Here is a 22,429-nt window from a genome sequence, read left to right as displayed (position 1 = left end):
CATATCGATCGCTATAATACTTGTGGTTATTCATTTTATTTATTGGTGCCGTGTGGTTCCTGGCACCAATAAAAAAAGGAATTGGACCACGCCATCTAGATCCCATGGATGTCGTAAAAGGCGACTAAAGGCTTATAAGACTTTCCCTTAGTCGCCTTAGTCGTGGGAAATTTATGGAGTGGTCCTATTATAAAGTGCTGGGAACCGCACGGCAATAAAATACTGCCGTAACTTCCATTTTATAATTCCATCTTATAATTCGATTGAGCCGGCTGCATGCACGAAAAACATGACTCATGCGGCGTTACCTCGCTCTGAGGCGTTCCTTGTAAGGCTTGAAGTGCAAGCGAGAGCGCGGAACGAGCGACAAAGAGGCACAATCGGCCTTCGCATTCGGCAGCGTATACCTCCTTCTCTACAAATCTATTAAACAAATGAAATTAAAATTTTCTATCGAAAAATGCTACCATTCCATCAGTATTTTCTTAAGACGTTGTCACGTTCAACTATCGTCAGTAAACCGACTTTACAGACAACCGATTTTTGCTCTAGATCATTATCTTGTGACGAAATCTATACGCCACAAGTCACAAAAATAAAAAAATAGATGTCATCAGTCATAAACAGCGAAAAACCTAAATCGCGCAAGCAAAGATTTCACGGATTGGAGCTATATATACAACCTCCGACACAACATCGTCTGTCGCGCGGTTCCCCAGGCGTCACACCTAGCCTGGCGGAAGATCTTCCCTTTGGTGGCGGTCGAGCCGAATCATCGCTCCCGCTACATTGTCATCCGATGTCGACTAGTAGGCTTTGGTGACAGTTTCACCATATGAAGACGAAGTCGTGCCTAGGGTTGAAAAAAGCGGGAAATTTTCCGGTTTTTTTTCAAATTCCCTCGTATTTATTATACAAGTTTTTTACGAAAGTTTCAAGAAAGATAAGAATGAAATATTTCATGTTTTTTATTAATAAAACGGAAAAATACGATAGGAAAAGTATTGATTACCTTACAATATGCATCTTTGTTTTAAAAATTGGTAATTATACATAGAATATATATATAGTTTTCTAATCGTTTTTTTTTATTTTTCGAAACAAACGACGAAAATCTCAATAAAACCGTTTTTTTTCCCAAGGTTTTATTCTGATATATTTCAATGTAACAAACCAATAAAATGGTAAAAAACGAAAAAACGTTTCTTTCACCGAAAAATCAATTTGTTTCTTTCGGAATTTTCAACGCTAGTCGTGCCACGAAGTCGACATTGCTCCCGCTACAATCTATCTACAATTTCTTTCTTCAGATTACGTGTCCGACAACTTATACGTGTTGGACGCGGGTAGGAAGGTGATGGAGGTGGTGTCGCTCAAGAACCACAACAGGGCGTTGCTGCACAGGTTCAAAGACGAGGAGGTCCCTATGAGTTTCTGCATTGTGCCTTTATACGGGTAATTTTTTAATTTATTTTATTTCTTTATGTAGGTACATCAAGGAAAAAAAAATAAGAATAGCACTTAAAACTGAAGAGAAATTTAGTATTTTTTTTATACATACATATTATCACGTCTATATCTGAACGGGCCGAGGGTCTTTTAGGTCTTGTCAGAATAAAAACAGAATTTTGCCTGTTCAAGATGTCTTATTGTCGTCTTGTCTTAGTCTCCATTGTCCATTGTTTCCTAAGTATGTCAGTCAGTTTTGGTCATCTAAAAAGTTAAGTCAAAGAGTCTGATTGTCCATGAAGGCTGAACGGCCGCTACAATATCCCTTGCGGGGTAGACAAAACAGTACTGGAAAGACTGAAGAGCCAAATTCAGTTGTTTGGCTTAATGATAGAATTGAGATTCAATAGTGACATGTTGCCATCGCCTAAAAGAATCCCGAGTTTATAAGCCTATCTCTTAGTCGCCTTTAACGACATCCATGGGAAAGAGATGGAGAAGTCCTATTCTTTTTTCTGGTGTCTGGAACCACACAGCACCTTTTTTTAAAATAATATAAAGTAAATATTTAGATATAAACGGGGCAGATTAGACAGATTAAAATAGCCTCGAAATGAGTGCGAGACTTGTGTTACGAGATTTTAACTCAACGATACTTTATTTTATAATACTTATATAGATAAACATCCAAGACCCAGACCAATCAGAGAAACATCGTTTCTCATTATGCCCCGGCATTGTTATAAGTATTGTATTTAACGTAACATTTTGTGATATGGAAGAACTAATTATAGGAATAGAATTTATAGTTCTAAGCTTATGTTTTGTTTTTTAAGGAAAATGTTAATATCAGTCCGAGACACAGAGCTCAGCACGGACGTCCGCATCATCTCAATGGGACTGGATGGCGGCAACAGGAGGACCATCATCAATAACGATCTGATAGGTAATAGCTGCGCCCGCGACTTCGTCCGCGTGGAAAAGTTATTTTGGGCATCATTGAAGCCCTCAAGGATGAATAATTTTCCCCGGGTTTTTTTACACAATTTCCATTATTTCTTCGCTCCTAAAGGTTGCAGTGTGATGTTATATAGCCTTAAGCCTTCCTTGATAAATGGTCTATTCAACACAGAAAGAATTTTTCAATTGGAACCGGTAGTTCCTGAGATTAGCGCATTCAAACAAACAAACTCTTCAGCTTTATTAGTAAAGATAAGATCTTCCTCCTGGCTTTAGTCCCGGTTGCATCCTCACCTCTCTGGAGAGGAGCCCGGGGTATGCCTTTGACCATAGATCCCGGATTGGGTGAGTCAGGTTTTTACATGAAGCGACTCCCATCTGACCTCCGCAACCTTTGCAGGAGAACCTGACCCGTATTGGATCGATCATGGTTACACTATCCAGTTGCCTGTATTTGCAGGTTTCCTCACGATGTTTTCCCTCACCGTAAGAGCATCTATTAGTATTCAAACATACATAAATATATACGGGACAAATTACACTGATTGAGTTAGCCTCGAAGTAAGTTCGAGACCTGTGTTACGAGATACTAAGTCAAAGATACTATATTTTATAATAATAATAAATACTTATATAGATAAACATCCAAGACCCAGGCCAATCAGAAAAAGTTCTTTTCTTATCATGCCCTGGCCGGGATTCGAACCCGGGACCTCCGGTGTCACAGACAAGCGTTCTACCGCTGCGCCAAAGAGGCCGTCATGTTTATGCACATAACTTACAAATTAGTTATTGGTACATGTCCGAGGAGAGATTTGAAATTTTGAACTTGTGCCTTTTATGCGCATCACGCATTTTAAGCATCTTACCGATTCGGCCACCGACGCTTCTAGATAATTGGCTATATATATGTAAGAAGTTTAGTTGCAAAGTTACGTTATTCACTACAGAAGACAGAAGGAGTAAAGAGGAGAGAAATAATGAAATTTTAAGTACTATATTAAAAGAAAATAAAAATAAAAAATAATTTATTTAGTAATAAATGGAAATAAAATGAAAATATTTGACAATAAAAAAAATCTCAAATCAAATTAAGGACGTCCTGGTAAAGGGTCAAAAGTATCCGAAACCGCCGAGCTTGCATGAAGAGAGTTATGAATGTGGATGAAGCGAAGGAAATATGCAGAGATCGTGGCAAGTGGAAAGAGGTAGTCTCTGCCTACCCCTCCGGGAAAGAGGCGTGATTTTATGTATGTAAAAAAAATCTGTAATTTTTTCCTAACTAGTTGGTATGGTGTACATAAAGAAGGTTGCCTACATTTATATTAAGTACACGAACATTTTATTTCAGGTCCACATACAAGCCTACAGTACTCCTTCATGCAAGACACCATCTATGTAGCAGATGAGGGTAACAACATCATAGATGAAATGAGTACTGAAGGTGAGGTTACTTAAATAAATAAATAATAAACATATACCTACAGGTTGTCTGATAAATCGCATTACATGTTTAAGGACATAGTAAGTCATGAAAACGCTTAGCTTTATAAAATGTATACTAACAAAAATACTCATAAATATAAAAATAATTTAAAGATTGTTGAAGTGCACAATTTCTCAGAATGTTTGGACACCGTGCAATATGTGTGGTGTGGATTTCCAGATTTTTTTGTTTTTGATGGGTGATATTGTATAGGTGAAATTTTGACTTTTTTTTAAATTTAATTATTTGGAATGAGAATCAGATACCGAGTGCCCCTTTTCATTATGCAACGCGATTTACCAGACACCCTGTATATTCCATTCGGTTAGATAGTGTCAGTACTTAATAAATAGGTAATAAATTTGTAATTTCTTTATAATTACTTTCCAGTATTTCATCAAATCAGTCCAGTATTTTTTTATGTGAAAACATTAGAGACATATTAAAACTACAAGAAGTCCTCATAATAATGTTAATATAGAAATTAAAACATATTTTGTTAGGAACCGAACGCAGGACATACAGGGCGTTGTCCACGTCAGTCATGGAGCTGGCTGTGACTGACACCTTCGTGTTTTGGACGGACAAACTGACCCATCGATTGTTTTGGGCAGATGTGACTAGTCGCTCTCAGCGGATCAGGAGAATACAATTGTGTAAGTACTTAATGGCTTCGTCCGCGTTTCCAAATAAATATTGTTGCAAATATATTTTTTTTTTTGAAAATTTATGTGTGTCGACTTAAGAATTAGGTTGATTAATTAAACTTGTAATGTTGTGTGGAAAAGCTTACACAACGGAAAATTTATATTAATAGTTGTGACTTTTGGCGGAGAGATGTCGCCACACGCGTTCTAAGACCAGCCTCATTTTTACTCTTTCAGCGATCTTCCCCAACGACACTCGGCTCCACATACTGGCGACGGACCAACCTATCAGTTCCCTACTAAACAAATCACTCATGATCCATCCCTGCGCCACTAACAATAACTGCTCACACATTTGTGTCCAAACCACTCACGGGTACCCGCCTCGGATTCAGCCCACGCCTTTCAAAATGGACTACAAATGTCTATGCCCGCCAAACTTGATACTTGTCAATGGTGTATGTAGAGAATTGAAGGAATGTAAAAGTGCAACGCAATACTATTGTCACGCGAGTAACGAATGCATTATGAAAAGTAAGCGGTGCGACGGGACCAAGGATTGCAAGTACGGGGAAGATGAAAAAGGCTGTGAGGGTAAGTTCTTAGTAATAACTTAGTGTTGCCATTTCAGTTTTGTTCAGTTGTTCATTTTATTATTGTTTGGTATTATCTTCTATAATATTTTATTTTCAAGTTGCGTGCATGGATGTTTAGAGAATAGGAAAATAAAATAATAGCATTTTTAAGTCACCAAATAAATTTTTATTTACACAATATACCTAATTTACATAATAGGTTTTACAAAATAATAACACAAATTATTAACATACTTAGGCAGTACAGTTGAGTACAATACAAAAATGACAAACATTACATTAAATTTAAACAAAATTTTTAAATTAGAAAGGAAAAGTTATACATAAAAATGCAATATAAGTAACATATCATAAAAATTTATACAAAAATGACAAATATTACATTAAAATTATACAAAATTGTAAAATTAGAAAGGAAAAGTTATACATAAAAATGCAATATAAGTAACATATCATAAAAATGTAGTGTCGTAATTCAAGTTGAAAAGAATACAAAATCTTCTTAAAAAGTGACATATATATAAAAGACAGAATTATTATAGGGACAATTCTCCCAAAACCGGTAGAACTAATGAGAACGAGCCACCACCTAGCACAGGGAGACGCATATTACCTTCGATCAGTTGGCGTATCCCGTGCAGGAATTTTTCCTCTCGAAGAATTTATTTGACGTCAACCAATGTTGTTAAACCATACGTTTTGACAATTATTAAGTGAAATGAAGTATCCTATAATAATGAATAAAAATTTTGAATTTGAATTTTGAAAGGCAATCGACAGAAAGCGACGCGTCAAAAGCTAAAACTTCCTCAATTAGAAAATACTCAAATTTAATCCGAAGAAGTCTCTCAACAGACTCGCCATCGAATGTAGTTTTAGAATAAACATCGCAGAGCAACATTCAAGTTCAAATTTAAGAAAACCATCAATGGAATCAATTCGAGAATTGCTGGCGGCATTACCAAACCAAAAACCTGTAATGAACCCCCCTGATGAATGTACAGAACAAAATCCAAAAAGGAACAAAATCAAAAAAAAATGTCACAAAGCAGGCGCCGACCAACACTATCTTCATCGAAAATAAGAAGGTTATCAACGGGCAGGATACGAGCGACTCATGCTGTTTCTCTGAACAGAAGAGCTAGCACATCGTCTTCCATGTACACGTGTACCTTCGATTCACGGACAGAAGCAAGCATACCGACTGGTTTTACAGCCAATACCCAATGCATCTTCGGCCATACTTCGGTACCCTATACAGCCACGGGAAAGTTTAAGGTCTCAATCATATATCTATCTTGGAAAGCCACATATAAGTACATCGATGGATATAGTTCGCTTTCCTTACCAGCCGCATTTTACTGCGTAAGAGGGCGACAACCGAGTTCATCGTCAGTCATTCTCCGCCCTTTACAGCCACAAGCATGCATAGGCGAAGTATCTCCTGAGCGATGTTCTAACACAAGTGAATGTATATCGGAGCTGCAGCCGCACAAATTCTCTGTGACAACTGAACAAGAACATACTCCAAAGCCGCAAGGAAGTTCATCTTCAGCGACACAACAAAGCACATTATTTGACATAAATGATTTGCCTTCAGAGTCACAAACAAGCACATCTTTGGGCACGTCTGAACTTGCTTCGGACTCAAACACATCTCCTAGCAAAGCTGAGTTACCTGTCGAGTCATCATTAGAAATTCCAAAACAGACTGATCGGTCGGGAAGTAACGTGGGGACTTCGTCTATTGAGCCGCCGAGTCGGAAAAAGCTGTCTGTCCTGTCAAGTCATCATCAAAAATTCCAGCACAGACTAAAGTCAGAGCCGGTATGGAACGAAAACAAATAGACCCGACCCCCTTAGCGTCGGGAAGTAACGTGGGGACTCCGCCTATTGAGCCCTCAAGTCTGGAATCAAAACCGTCACCCGATGTGAAATCCCCGAAAACTAACTAACTTACATAATAGGTTTTAGAAAATAATAACACAAATTATTAACATACTTAGGCAGTACAGTTACTAAGTACAATATAAAAAAAAAGCGTAGTAATGACAAACATTACATTAAAATTATACAAAATTTTAAAATTAGAAAGGAAAAGTTATACATAGAAATGCAATATAGGTAAAATATCATAAAAATGTAGTGTTGTAATTCAAGTTGAAAAGAATACAAAATCTTTTTAAAAAGCAACATATCACTACATAGTATAAAACAAAGTCGCTATTTTAGTCTGTCTGTATGCTTAAATCTTTAAAATTACGCAACGGATTTTGATGCGGTAACAGGTAAAGTGATTCAAGAGGAAGGTTTTTATGTATAATAACATTTATAATTTTGCATCCGTGCGAAGCCGGGGCGGGTCGCTAGTATTATATAAAAGACAGAATTATTATAGGGACAGTTCTCCCAAAACCGGTAGAACTAATGAGAGCGAGCCACCACCTAGCACAGGGAGACGCATATTACCTTCGATCAGTTGGCGTATCCCGTGCTGGAATTTTTCCTCTCGAAGAAGTTATTTGACGTCAACCAATGTTGTTAAACCATACGTTTTGACAATTAATAAGTGAAATGAAGTATCCTATAATAATGAATAAAAATTTTGATTTTGAAAGGCAATCGACAGAAAGCGACGCGTCAAAAGCTAAAACTTCCTCAATTAGAAAATACTTAAGTTTAATCCGAAGAAGACTCTCAACAAACTCGCCATCGAATGTAGTTTTAGAAGAAACATCGGCAGTGCCACATTCAAGTTCAAATTTAAGAAAACCATCAATGAAATCTATTCGAGAATTGATGTCGGTATTACCAAATCCAATTTCAGGAGAGCCATCAACTTCTAAACCTGTAACTTCCCCTGATGAATGTACAGAACAAAATCCAAAAAGGAAACAAGCACATCTTTGGGCACGTCTGAACTTGCTTCGGACTCACACACATCTCCTAGCAAAGCTGAGTTACCTGTCGAGTCATCATCAGAAATTCCAAAACAGACTGATGGCAGCAGCGCTGGTACGGGAGGTCGTCAAATAGACCCGGCTCGCTTAGGGTCGGGAAGTTACGGGGACTTCGCCTATTGAGCCGCCGAGTCTGGAATCAAAACCGTCACCCGATGTGGAATCCCCGGAAAAAGCTGTCTGTCTTGTCAAGTCATCATCAGAAATTCCAGCACAGACTAAAGTCAGCACCGGTATGGAAGGAAAACAAATAGACCCGACTCCCTTAGCGTCGGGAAGTAACGTGGGGACTCCGCCTATTGAGCCCCCAAGTCTGGAATCAAAACCGTCACCCGATGTGAAATCCCCGGAAAAGCTGTCTGTCCTGTCAAGTCATCATCAGAAATTCCAACACAGACTAAAGTCAGCGCCGGTATCTATGTATATTGTGAACATATTCAAGGAATAAATAAATGATTAAATATTATATGGAAAGTTCTCCCAAAACCAGTAGAACTAATGAGAACGAGCCACCACCTAGCACAGGGAGACGCAAATTAGTTGGAATTTTTCCTCTCGAAGAAGGCAATCGACAGAAAACGACGCGTCAAAAGCTAAAACTTCCTCAATTAGAAAATACTTAAGTTTAATCCGAAGAAGACTCTCAACAGACTCACCATCGAAAGTAGTTTTAGAAGAAACATCGGCAGTGCCACATTCAAGTTCAAATTTAAGAAAACCATCAATGGAATCTATTCGAGATTGCTGTCGGCCTATTCAGCCGCCAAAGTCTGGAATCAAAACCGTCACTCGATGTGGAATCCCCGAAAAAGCTGTCTGTCCTGTCAAGTCATCATCAGAAATTCCAACACAGACTAAAGTCAGCGCCGGTATCTATGTATATTGTGAACATATTCAAGGAATAAATAAATGATTAAATATTATATGGAAAGTTCTCCCAAAACCAGTAGAACTAATGAGAACGAGCCACCACCTAGCACAGGGAGACGCAAATTAGTTGGAATTTTTCCTCTCGAAGAAGGCAATCGACAGAAAACGACGCGTCAAAAGCTAAAACTTCCTCAATTAGAAAATACTTAAGTTTAATCCGAAGAAGACTCTCAACAGACTCACCATCGAAAGTAGTTTTAGAAGAAACATCGGCAGTGCCACATTCAAGTTCAAATTTAAGAAAACCATCAATGGAATCTATTCGAGATTGCTGTCGGCCTATTCAGCCGCCAAAGTCTGGAATCAAAACCGTCACTCGATGTGGAATCCCCGAAAAAGCTGTCTGTCCTGTCAAGTCATCATCAAAAATTCCAGTACAGACTAAAGTCAGCGCCGGTATGGAAGGAAAAAAAATAGACCCGACTCCCTTAGCGTCGGGAAGTAACGTGGGGACTCCGCCTATTGAGCCCCCAAGTCTGGAATCAAAACCGTCACCCGATGTGGAATCCCCGGAAAAAGCTGTCTGTCCTGTCAAGTCATCATCAAAAATTCCAGTACAGACTAAAGTCAGCGCCGGTATGGAAGGAAAAAAAATAGACCCGACTCCCTTAGCGTCGGGAAGTAACGTGGGGACTCCGCCTATTGAGCCCCCAAGTCTGGAATCAAAACCGTCACCCGATGTGGAATCCCCGGAAAAAGCTGTCTGTCCTGTCAAGTCATCATCAGAAATTTCAACACAGACTAAAGTCAGCGCCGGTATCTATGTATATTGTGAACATATACGAGGAATAAATAAATGATTAAATATTATATGGATAGTTTTCCCAAAACCGGTAGAACTAATGAGAACGAGCCACCACCTAGCACAGGGAGACGCATATAATCTTCGATCAGTTGGCGTATCCGAGTTGGAATTTTTCCTCTCGAAGAAGGCAATCGACAGAAAACGACGCGTCAAAAGCTAAAACTTCCTCAATTAGAAAATACTTAAGTTTAATCCGAAGAAGACTCTCAACAGACTCGCCATCGAATGTAGTTTTAGAAGAAACATCGGCAGTGCCACATTCAAGTTCAAATTTAAAAAAACCATCAATGGAATCTATTCGAGAATTGCTGTCGGCCTATTCAGCCGCCAAAGTCTGGAATCAAAACCGTCACTCGATGTGGAATCCCCGAAAAAGCTGTCTGTTCTGTCAAGTCATCATCAGAAATTCCAGCACAGACTAAAGTCAGCGCCGATATGGAAGAAAAACAAATAGACCCGACTCCCTTAGCGTCGGAAAGTAACGTGGGGACTCCGCCTATTGAGCCCCCAAGTCTGGAATCAAAACTGTTACCCGATGTGGAATCCCCGGAAAAAGCTGTCTGTCCTGTCAAGTCATCATCAAAAATTCCAGTACAGACTAAAGTCAGCGCCGGTATGGAAGGAAAAAAAATAGACCCGACTCCCTTAGCGTCGGGAAGTAACGTGGGGACTCCGCCTATTGAGCCCCCAAGTCTGGAATCAAAACCGTCACCCGATGTGGAATCCCCGGAAAAAGCTGTCTGTCCTGTCAAGTCATCATCAAAAATTCCAGTACAGACTAAAGTCAGCGCCGGTATGGAAGGAAAAAAAATAGACCCGACTCCCTTAGCGTCGGGAAGTAACGTGGGGACTCCGCCTATTGAGCCCCCAAGTCTGGAAGCAAAACCGTCACCCGATGTGGAATCCCCGGAAAAAGCTGTCTGTCCTGTCAAGTCATCATCAAAAATTCCAGTACAGACTAAAGTCAGCGCCGGTATGGAAGGAAAAAAAATAGACCCGACTCCCTTAGCGTCGGGAAGTAACGTGGGGACTCCGCCTATTGAGCCCCCAAGTCTGGAATCAAAACCGTCACCCGATGTGGAATCCCCGGAAAAAGCTGTCTGTCCTGTCAAGTCATCATCAAAAATTCCAGTACAGACTAAAGTCAGCGCCGGTATGGAAGGAAAAAAAATAGACCCGACTCCCTTAGCGTCGGGAAGTAACGTGGGGACTCCGCCTATTGAGCCCCCAAGTCTGGAATCAAAACCGTCACCCGATGTGAAATCCCCGGAAAAAGCTGTCTGTCCTGTCAAGTCATCATCAGAAATTTCAACACAGACTAAAGTCAGCGCCGGTATCTATGTATATTGTGAACATATTCAAGGAATAAATAAATGATTAAATATTATATGGATAGTTTTCCCAAAACCGGTAGAACTAATGAGAGCGAGCCACCACCTAGCACAGGGAGACGCATATTACCTTCGATCAGTTGGCGTATCCCGAGTTGGAATTTTTCCTCTCGAAGAAGGCAATCGACAGAAAACGACGCGTCAAAAGCTAAAACTTCCTCAATTGGAAAATACTTAAGTTTAATCCGAAGAAGACTCTCAACAGACTCGCCATCGAATGTAGTTTTAGAAGAAACATCGGCAGTGCCACATTCAAGTTCAAATTTAAGAAAACCTTCAATGGAATCTATTCGAGAATTGCTGTCGGCCTATTCAGCCGCCAAAGTCTGGAATCAAAACCGTCACTCGATGTGGAATCCCCGGAAAAAAACTGTCTGTCCTGTCAAGTCATGATCAGAAATTCCAGCACAGGCTAAAGTCAGCGCCGGCATGGAAGGAAAACAAATAGACCCGACCCCCTTAGCGTCGGGAAGTAACGTGGGGACTCCGCCTATTGAGCCCCCAAGTCTGGAATCAAAACCGTCACCCGATGTGAAATCCCCGAAAAAAGAAGAAAAAGAAGGGATCTCGGAGGTCATAGTCCCTAATCAAGAGACGACAATTGAGATTGTACAGTCTCCAGAAGATAACCTAAGGCGCCTCAACCTTGGAATTGAATATTTGGGCGGATCCGACACAGTTTTCCCAGCCCAGCCATGGCCAGGAGTTATTGTATACGAAATTGATAAAGGGAAAGAGATGGAGTGTTCCTATTCTTTTTTGTATTGGTGCCGGGAACCACACGGCACAAATAAATATAAAAAATAAATTTTGTTCGTAATTTTTTTTTCTTTATCTTTTACAGTTTTGTTTTGTAACAAGTTCCTTATCAAGTAATTATTTATATTCTATAATTTCTATATAAGTATATATATTTTTATAGGAATCCTAGTTGGCGAACATGAAGCAGAAGTTGTTTGTCCGGAAAATAAAGCAAATTGTTACGGAAAATGTATTCCTAAACATTGGCACTGCACGCTTACACTTATCACCAATTCAGGTAAGAATAAAACAAAAAAAAACTAGGTACGAGTAGGCGTCGATACAAAAACACGCTTTGGTGTCTACCTACCTTTCTGGTGGAATTAACTTATACAGAAAGCTGGTCAGGCTGATAGGGTAGGTCTATTAATCCATCATTAGTCCATTTCTGGTGTCTAAATGGCGGTAAAAATCGGCAGCCTTCGTGTTTCTGACATAGCAGATAAAATGCAAGAGGGCCGCTTACGATGATACGGCTAGGTCTTGCTGAAGCCTGCTAACAATCTGGGGAACAGATGTCTGGCAATGCCGCAATGCCGAAAATGAGAGAGGGAGAGAAACTATATGTTGAAAATAAGAGATAATGTTCAATAAAGGTTGACGTGAAGAGATTGCATTAACGATAAGTCCGTCTTTGTAACATCACTATCTCGTTTCTGCTGTTTTGGATGTATTGTGCTGTTATGGTGCAATAAAGAGTTTATCTATCTATCTACATGTAATAAAATAAAATCTTTTTTACAGAATCAGTCTTGAGATGTCCGGATGATGATAAATTTAATTGTAAAAATACGACCCTTTGCCTGGATCGTTCGGTTTTGTGCAATGGATATAAGGATTGCCCAGAGCATGATGACGAGAACCCAGACATCTGTGGCACTTGGACTTGTCTAGATGATGAGTTCATGTAAGTATATTTCAATAAAAGTTTTATTGAAAATGAATTTGAAAAGTGAAACGGTACACACAAAACAGTTGTGGAAAGGAATGAAAAAGGCAGAAGTAAGTTGCATCGACCAATACGATAATAAAAAGCACATTTTAACACAACATGACGTACTAACACAAAAATTGTGTAAGTATTTTAATTTGATTGATGATTTTTAAAGAAATAAAACACTTCGATAACGATAAAAAGTATGAAAAAGGCGGGAAGATTTTTCTCTTTTTTTCACTGTGAAATTGCGCACAGATTACTAATTGGCGCAAACAGTGTAAGTATTTTAATGTGATTGTTAAGTATATTTGTAATTTATTTATTTTATTATTTATGGGTAATTATTGTGACTAACCTGAGAGCTACATCTACACCACATGTGCATGGTGTGTTCGCTCCGAGAAGGTTGGCAACTTCATGCCATATTATGTTACTCACCTTGTTCGTTGTTCAGCCAGTTAGAGGACCATAAATAAAAAAATAAAATAAAAAAACAACTTACCAAGTAGGTATTAGAAATTAATGGATATTTTTTTTGTTTAGTCCTACCAGTAGAACTGAAAGATAGAACTATACGGACAAAAAAGGCAGCTTTGCTGGTTGATCCAGAAAGGAGCTACGATAGTTTGAAAGAACAAGTAGAAAATAATACGACCAAAAAAATTTTACTTAACTTTTGTAAAACTCAACGTAATAATGTTATAGTAACTTAAAACATTAACGTTGGTAATGTTAATTTGGAACCAACAGGTGCACCACAGGATCATGTATCATGAACTCATTCCGATGTGACGGCGAAGACGATTGCACAGATGGATCTGATGAGAAAAACTGCGGTAAAATTCATTGTATTTCATATTGCAATTGAAAATGCGACACTATTTTCTGAATATAACCAATTTTTTGAGAGTGATAGGTTAAGTTGTAATATTGATGAAATAAATGATTCTTGGCGTCTCTCCCGAGCCCCTGGAGAGAAGCCCCGGAAATCAATAATAGAAATGAAAAAGAAGGACTAAAAGCAAAATTTATAATTTTAGGTCGCAAGGTATGCAGTGTAGGTCACTTCATGTGTCGTAACAAAGAATGTATAAATATCAAACTGAAATGCGACGGTGTACCTAATTGCAAAGACAATTCTGACGAAGTTGATTGTAAAGAGCCACTTATAGAATCCAACGAGGTAAGATTTCTTTTAATAGCTGGACAGACTTTTACAGTAAAATGAAACCCCTTTGGAATTATTTTGAAATCAATGCGAGTAAAATGAATGAAATGAAAAAACGGCCTTGATTCATAGTGGCGGTTTGAGTGATTCAGATGGTCACATTTGTAATAATAAGTATGTAATAATGGTGAAAGAAGAAAAGAAAGATCCTTAACAATTTGGCTTAGCTATGATAATGTCATACAATGCTTCTTAGGTGGATGTACCGCAATGCGCTGAAGAAGAGCACGCTTGCGAACTAAACAGGACAATATGCATACCTGCTACTGCTCGGTTAGACGAACAAATAGGTAGATAAGATGGATTTAGGACAGTAATCGAATAAAAAAATATAAATTAACAAAAAAAAATAAAACATTTTGAATTCAACCAAGTCCTAAAACCGTCTTGGGTAATGGGTTATATGTTGTGCTGTCTGACAAAATTGAAAATACCAACAACATTATTTTTAAATACATATACATATTTGACTGTCAAAAACCAGAAATCAATTCGCAATTTATACAGCTAAACATAAAAAGAAAATATATTTTTTTTCCTACTACAGATGCAACAATAAATCGGATTGTCCTAGTGGCACCGATGAGCTAGACTGCGATGATTTTTGCGAACCTCGGAAGCTGTTCCTTTGCAAGCAGGGGTTAAAATGCATTGAGTATAAAAAAGTGTGTGATAGCAGAAAAGATTGCGAAGACGGATCTGACGAAATAGCGGAATCTTGTGCAAAAGGTAAGAAAAAAAAGGTAAAATTTGTAAATTTAAACAACTTTTCAAAAGTTGAAAAAAGAAAGGGAAAATTGTGCATTTCTTATATTTTATTAGTTTTCAAGTATGGCTTGAAAGCAGAAATAGAAATGCATTAAAAGTAAATGTAAAAGTAAGCAAAAATAAAATTGTACATTGTTCCAGTATTTAAACTGAAAATACTGGAATAATGTACAAAAAGTAAGAAAAAATAACATTGTACTCTTCGTGTATATTATGCCATTTGAAAAGGACAAAAATGGAAAAGTTTAGGGCACACCTTGGAGGCTGTGCAAAGTAAAAAAGTAGAAATTTACCGACTTTGGAAAAATTAATGGCAAAAATTAAAAACAATTTTCTGGTAGAATATACAGACCAGATTTCAATATGAAAAAATAATAATAATTGGAATAGTTTACAAATATTTATTTTATATTTATTTTAACTAAAGCCGCAGTTTAACTAAACAAAATGTGGTCCCGTTTAGTTAAACTGCCGTCTTTGGTCTGATGACAATAAAGCCAGAGATAGTGAGCAACCAGAACCAAAAGAAGACATTTAAGAACAAGAACAAAGGAGTCCGGAGTGAGCACCAAAGTAAGTCGCTTGCGCACGTTTAGAACCGCAATTTTTGGCGATTTTATAAAGTTTTCCATTCGTTTTTTTACGAGATGGTTTTCATATATATAAAAAAAACAACGTCTGAAAGAAATTCTCCGCAAAAGAGTTCTAAACTTAGTCGTGATGGAAGTGCACCTTCAAGAAGGTCAGCGAACGTTGGTGATGAGCTACAATTCTGTGATGATCTGCAAGACTCGGGAAGAAACGCTTCCTTAGAAACACTAACCCATTATTAGATGAACCCTCGACTTCTGCGCCAATTGATGATATAGAATTACAACATTCAGAACAGGTTAGCGACACACCACCTCTAGCACCATGAACTCATAAACCACGCACTGTCGATGAAGCAAATACTATGGTCACTCAATCATCTGAAGACATAAAAAGATCAGAATCCCCAAAACATGGTTCTTTAAAAAGTAGAAGATCAAATGAGAGCGAGCCACAACCTATCACACACAGATTGTCTTTTATCAATTGGCTCATTCGGTGTTGGCATTTTACTTTCTCTTGAAGAAGGAAAATAATGGATATAGACACGTCAGCACCTCAAACTTCCTCAATAAGAAGATTTTTTAATCAAATCTTTGGAAGACTCTCAACTTTCCTTCAAATCCAATTTGAGAAGAAACAGCTACTATTTCACCCTCAGATCCAGATTTAAGAGAACATTCACCGGCATCATCTCCAAATCCAATTTTAGGAGAACCATCAACGGGGTTACTTCCGAATCCGAAACCCGACCTCCCCAATGATCCACTTCTACATCAATGTCCAATAAGGAAATCATTATTCGCTGAATTTTTAAGTAAATTCAGGCGCCGACGGACACCGCCTGTGATGCGAGAAAGCTTCAATCCATTATTTCAAGAAGAAAGCATGCCTGACTCATATGTTTATTTCATAGAGCCACAGCCGAGTACTTCGACGGACACAACTGAACCTATTTTAGAGCCTTGTGTCACACATGACCGTCATCGACCGCCGATCCGATCGATCACCGATGACCGAGGGAAAAGCATGTTGTATGATGGTACTGATGTGACTTCAGGGCCAGAATTAAGCACATCTTCAAAATTTGAGGACCACACATCTTATAACATTAGTGAACTGCCTACAGATTCACGACCTACATTTGAAGGCGTACCTGAGGATAATACTGGAAAGTCCGCGTGGCATATTATAAAAGAAAATATGTCTTCAAGTACAGACGAACCTTATTATCCGCCTACTAGCACAACTTCAGAGCCACGACCGAGCACATCTGCAAATACACAGCAGCCCACTTCTAGGTTGACCCAATCACTACCGAGCCTTTCATTGGAAGGCAGTACATCAAGGGACGAAATCAGTCGCTGTCAAGTTCTAAGATCCATCTACACCATGTACAGAGTCCCCAAATACAGAATCGACTATTTACATTATGCTGAACCCAGAAGACTGCGTTGAAGGAAGACAGCCGAACATGGGTATACACATTTTGGCTGGAAGAGACACCGGCTTTGTGGGGCCTGCTGCCATTGTCAGTGATATTGAAAGATTGGGGATTGCGGAAAGAGATGGTCGTCTCAAGGTCGGAGATCAGATTAGAAGAAGTGACAACGTAAAAATTACCAAGAAGATGGATTCTAAGACAGAAGAATGGCTAATACTAAATAGGAAAGAATCTATGATATCGTTTAATGTTTTTCGACCTGAGCCGATACCTTACGAATTTTTCGAAGTACGCCTAGTGAGGGAATCTGTGACTTCAACATTTAATATAAGGGTTGCTACACACATAGGCGGGTCGGCACTGTCGGTTCGGCAGCATTTGTCGATCAACAAAGCCGACCCGAAGTAATCACTGCACTTGTTCGGCTTTATTCGGCTTGTGCCGATCGGGTAGTTCATTCGAGTAAACGCATCATTCGATTCGGCAACTGCCGAACGGTATTTGTGGAACGAAAAAGCCGACTCGCAACTACTACTACAACATTCGGTTTCATTCGGCTTGTGCCGATCGGGTATATACGTAGTTCATTCGGGTTCAATCGGCACAATTCGGTTTTCATTCGGGCGTCACGCGTCGGCGTCGTCTCTGAATGTTTGTGGTCATTTTGTACATGCTTGTCGTAGTATACACACGTAAAATGGAGTGGTCGCAGGAAAAAACAATCCAATTTATCGAGTGCTATCGGTCTTACCCGTTGTTATGGGATTCAAAAGACGAATTCTATAAAAATAAAATCAAAAGACATGATGCCTTAGTAGAAATTGCAGCAAAGTTTGAAGTCGAAAAAGTTGAAGTTGAGAGAAAAATTAAAAACCTCCAAAGTCATTTTTTAAGGGAAAAAAAGAAAGAACAAGACAGCAAAAAGAGTGGATCTGGGGCCGATGAATCATTTACTTCGAAATGGTTCGCCTACAAATCTTTATTATTTTTATCATCCAGAAATAAACCTCGCAAGACTATGGATTCGCAAATGGTAAGTTGTCTACACAATTATAAATGGCCTTTTCTGTCTATGTTAAGTGTATCTGTGTTATAGATTAGATTAACTGATAATATCCATTCTCCTTATCCATCCCATCCATGTAACCCTTATCCTTGCGAAAGTATCTGTCTGTCTGTTACCTTTTCACGTCAAAGCCGCTAAACCGATTTACTTAGTTGAAAATCTAATAAAGTGCGGGCGAAGACACGGGGCGGGAAGCTAGTCCAAACTAATATTATAAAGAGGAAAGATTTGTTTTTTTGTTTTTTTGTTTGTAACGAATAAACTCAAAAACTACTGGACCGATTTGAATGAAATTTGGCACAGAGATAGACTTAACCTTCAGGAGTAACATAGGCTACTTTTTATCCCACTGCTGGGCATTGTTTGTAGTCCACGCGGGTGAAACTGCGCGCGGACCGATGATTTTTTACTAATCAATGCCCAGCCTAAACCATAGAAGCTATAAAAGCGAAATTTGGACAGTAGCTTATGTTATTAATGTTATGCAATAAAAAATAGGTTTTTTAAATTTGACTTTAAGAAAAGACCAAATGAGGTTGAAAAGAAAAATTTATAAGAATCCTATTCAAAATTTCGCCACCTGTAAGTATCATTCAATAGCTCAGTGGTAAATGCCAAGGGTCATATAGTTGATGTCGATGTCGATGGTTCGATCCGTGGTACCCGTGTGTAAGTTTTTTTTTTTTCATTTTATTTATTTTTATTGATTTTTAGAAAATATTTCTTATATTCATTGACATTTTGATTAATTTTTATTAAAATTTGAAATTTTGCCCGTTTATAGTATGGAACGACAGAGGGCGCTATTAAAAAAATTAAAATGTGAATAATTGCGTTTTCGAATTAAATATTTTTTTTTATTAAAGGTGTATTTTTATGTTATTTTTTTAAACCGGTACTTCTATTTAAAATCGGCTTAACATGCAAAATTTTTTTATTAAAATTTGAAATTTTGCCAGTTTATAGTATGGAACGACAGATGGCACTGTTAAAAAAATTAAATTTGAATGATTGCGTTTTCGAATTAAATATTTTTTTTTATTGAGGGTGTATTTCTATGTAATTTTTTTAAACCGGTACTTCTAATTAAAATCGGCTTAACATGCAAAAATTTTTATTAAAATTTGAAATTTTGCCAGTTTATAGTATGGAACGACAGATGGCGCTATTAAAAAAATTAAAAGTGAATGATTGCGTTTTCGAATTAAATAAATTTTTTATTGAGGGTGTATATTTATGTAATTTTTTTAAACCGGTACTTCTAATTAAAATCGGCTTAACATGCAAAAATCCAATAGTTACATTACCGATAGGGATCCCAATGATACCGACGGATTTACCTAAGTATATACTTTGAAAGGTTACAGTTTCCTGTAAAGGTCTCATTTGCCCTCACTATAAATAAATCCCAGAGACAAACATTTTCGATTGTTGGCATCGACCTCAGAAAGGAGTGCTTTTCGCATGGGCAATTATATGTTGCTCTTTCTCGAGTAGGATCTCCAGAAAATCAATATGTTTTGTTGCCACTTACAAATACGACGGCCAACATAGTTTTCAGTGCAGCATTACGTTAAAATAAAGGAAATTTAACGCAACCGAAGCCCCGGTCGATTGCTATGTTATTAAAATGTTTGTTCCTGGGATTTTTTTTAAATTGCCTATGTTACTCCTAAAGGTTTAGTCTATCTTTCAAATTTCATCAAAATAAGTCCAGTAGTTTTTGAGCCTATTCATTACAACCAAACAAACAAAGAAAGTTTCCCTCTTTATAATATTAGTGTAGATTAGTGTACCTAGACTACATAGTATAAAACAAAGTTAGCATTTGTATTTGTTTTATTCAACGAAATTAATTGCAGTTTACATTATATTCAAACAGTTTATTCTCGAAAGTTTTTTCATACAAAACATAATTGTAAGAAATCCCCGTGCGAAGCCGGGCCGGGTTGCTAGTTAGTAGTAAATAAAAAACTAAAATCTATACTACAACATATTTATTTAATTATCAACACAAATCTAGCTAGCTACACTGATTTTAGTACATATTAATAAATTTTAATACTTATTTTGCCAAGGAACTTTTCCTTGATGCGAGCAGAAATACTCAGCAAATTCATCCCTGACAATTTCACCGGGCGAAAAATTGTACAGCATTATTGGTTCAATATTTGCATTTTCAGCGTTAGTTTCTTCAGCCTCTCCTACGTTTATTCCCACGTCATTTGTGGCATTTCTTCTATCACCTTGAAACGCGTAGTATTCGTATAAATGCCTCGATTCATCATTTCTTCGGAGAAAATTGTGTAGATGTAATAATGCCATCACAACCTTTGTTACTTTGCTAGGTTGTAATTTGAACGGTCTTCGAAAGCACCCATACACTTTACTTAAAATTCCGAAAGTACTTTCAACCATCCGACGTGCTCGACTCAAACGATAATTGAAAATTCTAATTTTCGATCCCTTTTTCCCTAAAGATGTGTATGGTTTAATAAATCTTTCTGTTAAAGGAAATGCATTATCAGTTATAATTACGTATGGTGTCCGGCACGGTCTCCCAGGAAGCTCACTGTCTTCTGGCACATTCAATGTTTCTATATTGTCCAATATAGTATTTGAAAAAACTCCGCCGTCTGATATTCGACCTTGGCATCCAACATTAGCATACAGGATATTATAATCAGAATCTACAAGTGCCATTAACACAATACTAAAGTATTCTTTAAAATTGTAGTAATCAGTGCCACTGTGAAATGGTGCTTCAATTCGCACATGTTTCCCATCTAACGCACCGAGACAATTCGGAAAGTTCCATTTATCGTTAAAACCCTTTGCTATATTTTTCCACTTTTCTTCGGTATTTGGCATCTGAAATGTAGAAAACTATTTATTTATAAGTAATTATTATTTTTTCAGATTGATTACACTGCTGAAGACAGCTTAGATAGTACGACTGCTTGCACTGAAACCTCAGATGAATGCCGAAAGCGTTCACGCAACGTGGGGAATGTCAACGAAAAAATTTCGAGTGCATATTCTATTATGACGGAGGTATACAAAAATCGGAGTGACAAAGATGAATTCTCCTTGTTCGGTGACCAAGTAGCTGTGAAGTTGAGAAAAATTTATTGTCCTTACGCAAGACTTACTTTGCAAAATAAAATAAATACCCTTCTAATGGAGGGGGAACTCGGAGTATACGACTCATATAATTACTATCGACCAGACACAAGTACCAGCTCTGCAACTAATGATGGTACTAATAACTTTGTGCCAGATTCTGACAAACAAGGATATATTTCCATAAATAACAATAAACCAGCTTTGATTGATAATTCTCAAGAAACGCAGCTTTCCGTTCCTAAAGTTATTGCAGAAGAACAATCACGTGATCCTTTAGCTTAATGTCGTGCATTTAGTTTGTTCAAAGCAACATGCTAAAAATGTGGTGTTTATGTTGATTTATGATGGATGATAGTTCTTAAGCGACGCAACTTTCCATTCCTGAAATTATTACGGAGTAATATTCGCGTGACTGATAATTTTTTAGTTAAAAGCTAGATGCTAAAGTTATTTTATGTTGACTTTATTTGTTAATTTTATTTGTGATTGATTTCGTAATACCAAAAAATGTTTCCATTTTTTTTAATAAATAAAAAAATAAATGCAGATTCTAATTTCGAATATGTTCCTTTAACCCAACAATTAATCACCTTGAATTATTTCTTACCTGCATAAAGCTCTTCAACTCTGTGATTAAAGCTTGACTTACTACAGGTACTATTTCAGAAACACTTTGCTGTGAAATTTTGAATGTCTGCATTAAACTTCCAAATGAGTCTCCAGATACATAATATCTTAAAGTAACTCCGAGTTTTTCTTTTGCAGTTAAAGCAGTTCTCCATTTTGTATCATTTTTGTTAATTGATGGTCCAATCAGTTGAAGAAGTAATTCAAAATCACTACTTGACATTTTAAAAAAATCTTTGAATCCACCGTTGCTTCTGTATTCTAAGTTTAACACATCACAGTCATCTTCTTGTAATCTATTAAGAAAATCTTCATTGTCACGATTTTGAAGGCCTCTTCGCACCCAGAATCTTCGAGGTTTTCGTAGTAAAGAGCCGGCAATAACGACAAAAGCTGCGGAAATTAACAACACGTCGTCTTCGTCCCACATTTTTAGCACTACTGAACAAAAATTGTTGCCAAAAGCCGATCGGCATAAGTCGGCAGTTGCCGAGCCGAGTGATTGTGTGCGGCTCCGAGCGGTTTGTGATTCCCGAACATTATCTGCATATATTCGATTTTACCGCCCGGTTTGGCCGATTGTTCCATTCGGCTGTTGCCCGGCCTTTGTAATCGAG

At 37.8% G+C, this 22,429-nt stretch overlaps 3 protein-coding genes across 3 annotated transcripts in view; 2 read left to right on the top strand and 1 right to left on the bottom strand.

Annotated features, from left to right (window-relative positions):
* LOC106135766 (vitellogenin receptor) overlaps window positions 1-22,429 on the top strand; it is a 57,645-nt gene that overhangs the window by 12,329 nt on the left and 22,887 nt on the right. Inside the window, exons 15-27 of the mRNA XM_060951417.1 lie at window positions 1,311-1,455; window positions 2,286-2,395; window positions 3,761-3,853; window positions 4,399-4,551; window positions 4,780-5,136; window positions 9,404-9,784; window positions 10,246-11,166; window positions 12,147-12,263; window positions 12,770-12,932; window positions 13,713-13,798; window positions 14,003-14,145; window positions 14,387-14,463; window positions 14,738-14,919. Coding sequence (XP_060807400.1) covers window positions 1,311-1,455; window positions 2,286-2,395; window positions 3,761-3,853; window positions 4,399-4,551; window positions 4,780-5,136; window positions 9,404-9,784; window positions 10,246-11,166; window positions 12,147-12,263; window positions 12,770-12,932; window positions 13,713-13,798; window positions 14,003-14,145; window positions 14,387-14,463; window positions 14,738-14,919 — 2,928 coding nt within the window. The remainder of the gene's footprint in view (window positions 1-1,310; window positions 1,456-2,285; window positions 2,396-3,760; window positions 3,854-4,398; window positions 4,552-4,779; window positions 5,137-9,403; window positions 9,785-10,245; window positions 11,167-12,146; window positions 12,264-12,769; window positions 12,933-13,712; window positions 13,799-14,002; window positions 14,146-14,386; window positions 14,464-14,737; window positions 14,920-22,429) is intronic.
* Window positions 17,346-21,799, top strand: LOC106140277 (uncharacterized). Its single transcript, XM_013341853.2, has 2 exons — window positions 17,346-18,026; window positions 20,979-21,799. Exons 1-2 carry the CDS (start codon window positions 17,643-17,645, stop codon window positions 21,465-21,467), a joined length of 873 nt encoding a protein of 290 aa, XP_013197307.1. The 5' UTR covers window positions 17,346-17,642; the 3' UTR covers window positions 21,468-21,799.
* LOC132903285 (uncharacterized) lies at window positions 18,703-22,242 on the bottom strand. The gene is made up of 2 exons (XM_060951160.1): window positions 21,793-22,242; window positions 18,703-20,930 (listed from the first exon to the last, which is right to left on the bottom strand). Exons 1-2 carry the CDS (start codon window positions 22,240-22,242, stop codon window positions 20,118-20,120), a joined length of 1,263 nt encoding a protein of 420 aa, XP_060807143.1. The 3' UTR covers window positions 18,703-20,117.

Source organism: Amyelois transitella, chromosome 24 (genome assembly GCF_032362555.1).
Source record: "Amyelois transitella isolate CPQ chromosome 24, ilAmyTran1.1, whole genome shotgun sequence".
Lineage (NCBI taxonomy): Eukaryota > Metazoa > Arthropoda > Insecta > Lepidoptera > Pyralidae > Amyelois > Amyelois transitella.
The sequence above is the reverse complement of the archived record's forward strand: the minus strand, read 5'-3'. Positions and strand labels throughout refer to the sequence as shown.

Excerpts from the sequence above, each read along its gene's own strand:
- LOC106140277 (XM_013341853.2), top strand. The coding sequence starts at position 17,643 with ATGTTTGTGGTCATTTTGTACATGCTTGTCGTAGTATACACACGTAAA. Across the intron at positions 18,027-20,978 it reads AGACTATGGATTCGCAAATG|ATTGATTACACTGCTGAAGA; the intron begins GTAAGTTGTCTA and ends TTATTTTTTCAG.
- LOC132903285 (XM_060951160.1), bottom strand. The coding sequence starts at position 22,242 with ATGTGGGACGAAGACGACGTGTTGTTAATTTCCGCAGCTTTTGTCGTT. Across the intron at positions 20,931-21,792 it reads AGTTGAAGAGCTTTATGCAG|ATGCCAAATACCGAAGAAAA; the intron begins GTAAGAAATAAT and ends TCTACATTTCAG.